The sequence below is a fragment of the Hipposideros armiger genome, unplaced genomic scaffold, assembly GCF_001890085.2.
Source record: "Hipposideros armiger isolate ML-2016 unplaced genomic scaffold, ASM189008v1 scaffold_94, whole genome shotgun sequence".
Lineage (NCBI taxonomy): Eukaryota > Metazoa > Chordata > Mammalia > Chiroptera > Hipposideridae > Hipposideros > Hipposideros armiger.
In genome coordinates this window covers 1,986,509-1,990,982 of record NW_017731444.1, presented here as the reverse complement: position 1 = coordinate 1,990,982, position 4,474 = coordinate 1,986,509, and the positions used below count along the sequence as shown (strand labels likewise).

At 36.6% G+C, this 4,474-nt stretch overlaps 1 protein-coding gene across 1 annotated transcript in view; it reads left to right on the top strand.

Annotated features, from left to right (window-relative positions):
• Nucleotides 1–4,474, top strand: part of RAD21L1 (RAD21 cohesin complex component like 1) — a 45,583-nt gene that overhangs the window by 20,369 nt on the left and 20,740 nt on the right. The window contains exons 11-12 of the mRNA XM_019645681.1: nucleotides 449–544; nucleotides 2,853–2,930. Of these exons, the coding sequence (XP_019501226.1) occupies nucleotides 449–544; nucleotides 2,853–2,930 (174 nt within the window). The remainder of the gene's footprint in view (nucleotides 1–448; nucleotides 545–2,852; nucleotides 2,931–4,474) is intronic.

Sequence of the window (4,474 nt, the reverse complement as noted above, 5' to 3'; positions counted from 1 at the left end):
AAGGACAGCAACTTGTCTGTTCCCCTTCCTCCGATTCCCCAGCACTGTTCCCCTCCCCCAATTCCCCAATAAAATCTTTAAAAAAAAAGATTGTTTAAAACAAAAAAAACTGCTTCAAAGGAAAGTGGTCTGAGCCGCACAGCAGCAGAGACTTTTGATATGAGACCTGCAGTGGCAAGAAAAATAGAAGGGACGAAGATCAGAAGCAAAGGGGGAAGGGGCATACAAGTTCTCCATTCGTGGGAGGCACATAGGAAACAGGAGTATTTAAGTCAGGGGCTGCCTATCTGGGATATTTCGGAAATAATATTTTGAGAATGCGAGTAGTATTTTAAATTAGTTTTATAAATGAGCATTCATGTGATTAAAGAATTTAACAAAATGAGATTTTCCTGTGATGACAACTACTACTGTGATGACTTATCTATTTTTTTCTAATTTGCTTTAGCAGGATATTGTTGAAATAGTTTCTTCAGCTGCTGAAGGATCCTTTTCAGTGAATGCCACCTTTGCACAAGAAATTGAAAATTGTCCAGTGGAATTGGTAAATATATGCATAGTCTTGGGAATGTTCTTAAAAACTTTGTTACTAAATGTTTAACACCTTGTTTACCTAAAAATTGGTTTTTAGAGATGTCATGTTACTTTCTAAAATTATAATTTAAATTAGTGATCTCAACAAAGACATGTATGAGTGGTTTTATAAAACATTCAGAATTGCTTTGACTTTTTTGTCTTTATTTTAAAACTTCAAAGAATTTTAAAGGAAGGTATGAGATTTTTATGCTTATCAAAGGTAGTCACAAATGAAAAATGTTGAGAGTCCCTGTTTTAAGTTACTCTTATAACATCTCTAGAGAAACAGAGCTATATTAGGGGTATGGCCAAGGGCATTTGAAATTATACTTTATTTACCAAAAAATATATGGGCATTTTTTTCTAAAACATTGTGTGGCTCAAGGTCTATATCTATAATCTATATAAGACTTCTAGAGATCAGAAAAATAAAATAGTCTACTCAAAGGGCCACAAGTGAACAGCAAAGCCAGAAGTAACATCTGACTTGCCTGACTCCATATACCTATATTACCATTTTATTTCTCTATATTTTGTCCCAGAGTGCTGAAGGCATTTTTAAGATTGTAATGAATGTTAGCAGAAGTTTCTTAGTAAATATCAAAATGCTTAATGCCTGATGTTAATTTTATTTTTAAATTATCATTACGATGAGCTCCAAGACTACTAGATTGTTTTTTCATATGTGGAAAACGGACTGAATTCTCTGGATAATCTAGGACAGAATAAATACCTTAACTTTTATCTAAAACATTTAAACAGCTGAGCCAGATGGGATTGATTTATTTTCGCCTTTCTCTTTGCCACTATAGACATACGTAGGTTCTTTTCCATACGTGGTCAAGCAAACCACAACCCAACACAAGTTCAGCTGTTTTAATAATCCACTGGGCTTTCCACACAATGGAGTCAGCTGTAGGGTGTCCGGATAGATCAAGTGGACAGGCTTCAGCAAAGCACACAGACTGTTTCTTCTGAGCCTTTTCCTGGTTGGTTTAGTTGTACAATGTAAGTGAAGCTATAGTCTCATGGATCTTTAACAAAGAGTTAGACCATTGCTTTTTACATTCAAAAAAATAGCATCTTGTGTATTTAACAGTAAAAAATAACATTAATAATTGGATGAGCTCATTTACCCCAGAACAGACCAGAAAGGAATAAACATAAATTGTAGCTGGAGGCATTTGGGAAACTCTTTAGAATAAAGTGACCATATTTTCAAATTTTCTCTTTGGAATGGGAAAAAAAGGATACAGCGTAGGCAGGACCAGGAAGCCGGTCCAGCTGGTGGGACTAGGGACTCAGCAGGCCCCTTAGCCTCAGATGATTTAGAATGTCATACAGAGTATTCCAGAGCTTTCTGAAATCTTGGGAGTCCACAAAACTGAAAGCACTTTTAGGAAGTGTCTGGGGTCCAGAGGTATATTTGAAAGCTTGACAGTGAACCTGTGATAAGGGTGACACAGATGCTGTTGGGTTGCATGGTCAGAACTAGCCTAGGAAAAATTATAAAGTAGGTCAGATTTGTGCCACTTTCCTTCCCCCAACCCTTCATAGGCCTGCTCTTTTAGTAAACTCATTAGCGCCTTTCCTATGCCCAGTTTCCGTTCTCAGCTTATAAGGTGTTAGCTGGTCAGTGCTTAGAGTGAGTTCCTGTGAAGGGGTGCAACTTTACAATTTTTAAATATTGAGGTATTTCTGAAGGTCGCTAAGTTTTAAAGACTGTAAAGAATGAATCTATTCAGATTACATGGCAGGCAGTGGGTTGATCTTTTTTGGACAAGGCACCCTTAGAATCCAAAAGGTTTCTAACCCAATTGTATACAGACTACTAAACATCAGTTATTGTTAGAGCTTCCGTATCACCAAGTAAATTCAGATCAAGACCTTTACAAGGCAGTTTTTCTGTAGCTTTATATTTACTTCTGTTAACTGAGTTCAGATTGACCAGAGTTGGGATAAATTTCAGCCAAAAGCGATCATCTTTGCTGGCTTTACCTTTGAAAGTAAGGGCCCAACGCCCTGGGATGCATTACAAGTAAAGACTGAAGAATCTCCTATTCTGGAGCCCCTCATCAAAAGATAGCCTGGGGGGTATATTTCGGCCTCTATTTGTATGCTAATCTTATTCTCTCTATTATCGACTATACACTCCTTATTTGGCAGGACCTAGGGTTATAGTTGTGTTTCTTGTAGCGGCTAACACTATGCCTGACAAATAGTAAACATTCAGTAAAATTTGCTTAAGTGAAATATTTTATCAATCATTCAAACAGGAGTCATTGGGAAATGAACAAAATCCTGAGATAGAAAGATGGAATCGAAGAATGCTTCAGATGTTAAGTAGTTTGCGGGTAAGATGGTAGGGGTTTGTCAACCCTATTTTCATTTTTAAAATAAGTAAATGCTGACTTCAGTCTTCTAGATATTAATAAAAATGAAACCGTTTTTCAATATGTTTTTGTTGAGGTTAAATTATGCTAGAGTGAGATGGTTTTGAGCGGTATATCCCAGGCTAAATATGGGAGTTTGGTTTTGGTGCCTGTATGTTCTAAACAACTTCTTACTCATGCTCAAGCTCCGACATCTATTCTATGTCCCATTCTTGTTTTTAGCAGGTTATCAACCAATTCTCCATGTGGAACTTAGGTTATAACAGTTTAAGAGTAAGCCAGATAATTTCAAATTTTAACTTACATTTGTGTCAAAAGAATACATTATATAATTTTAAAAATTTAATAATACTATCCTAGAAGGCTGAAAAGGAAACCCAGAATTCCTTTGTCTTACCCTTCTTACTCCTAAGTCCTGCCTCACCAGGGGCAACTACGTTAAGCTATTTCTGTTAGTGTTTATATCCATATTTCTAATTGCATGTTTTTGCTTTCTTGATATTTCAGCTTTAAATGTTATCTATTTACTTCTTTCAGTAGAAAATGAAAATTTAGCTTAGTTACATCTCCTCCCTGGGCAGTATTTTTTAGCAGAGTATTCAGTGCTTACAATGTTATACTTGTAATAGTTTTGAGGCAGGTTTAATTGTGGCAGAGAGACATATCAATGCCTTAAAAAGATAGACGTTTATTTCTCTCTCAGGTAAAAGTACAATCTGGTATGGCAGCTATGCTCACAAAGTTGCCAGAGTCCCAGTTTCCCTTTATCTCATTTTCTTTTTCTCAGGACCCAAAATGGATGACTACCCACCATGTCTGCATTCCAATCAGTAGCAAAGCTTCCTTTAAGGGCACAGCCCAGTAATTGTGTGTATCACTTCTCTCACTCATTGCCCAGCACTTAGTCACTTTGGCACATCTAGCTGGGAAATATAGTCCTTATATGGCAACCGTGGGCCCAGCTAGTAATTCTATCACTACAGAAGAAGAGAATGGATAGTAAGGGACAACCAGCAGTTGCTACCACAAAGACTATGTAAAAATTAGTTCACATTGGAACTTCGTTGTGTAATTACATTTATTTTCTTGTCAGCTTTATAGGAAATTTTGGGCGAGGGGCAGGGGTAATCATTACCTCATTTTTTCTATTAGCATAGTGTCTATATACCCACCCTTAATTCTTTCCCCAAACTTGCTGGAGACATAATTTTTTAAAATCCTTTTAGTGTGGTCAAATATAGCAATTAATTCATCAGTTCCTTTTTTTTTTTTCTTTAAGAAATCCCTTCTGAAACTCATCATCCTCTTGTTCTAATCTGGATTAATTGCTCTGTAGGTCGGCTCCATAGTTTTTGTCTTGGAACATTGTTTTACTTACCATACATAGGAATTCCTGTGTCTCTTTCTTATTCCTCTATTTCTTGGTACTTTGATCTTCCTCTCAGTTAACATCCTCTCGTAATTTCCTGAGATAAAGAGTGCATGGGCGATAGAGACCCTACATA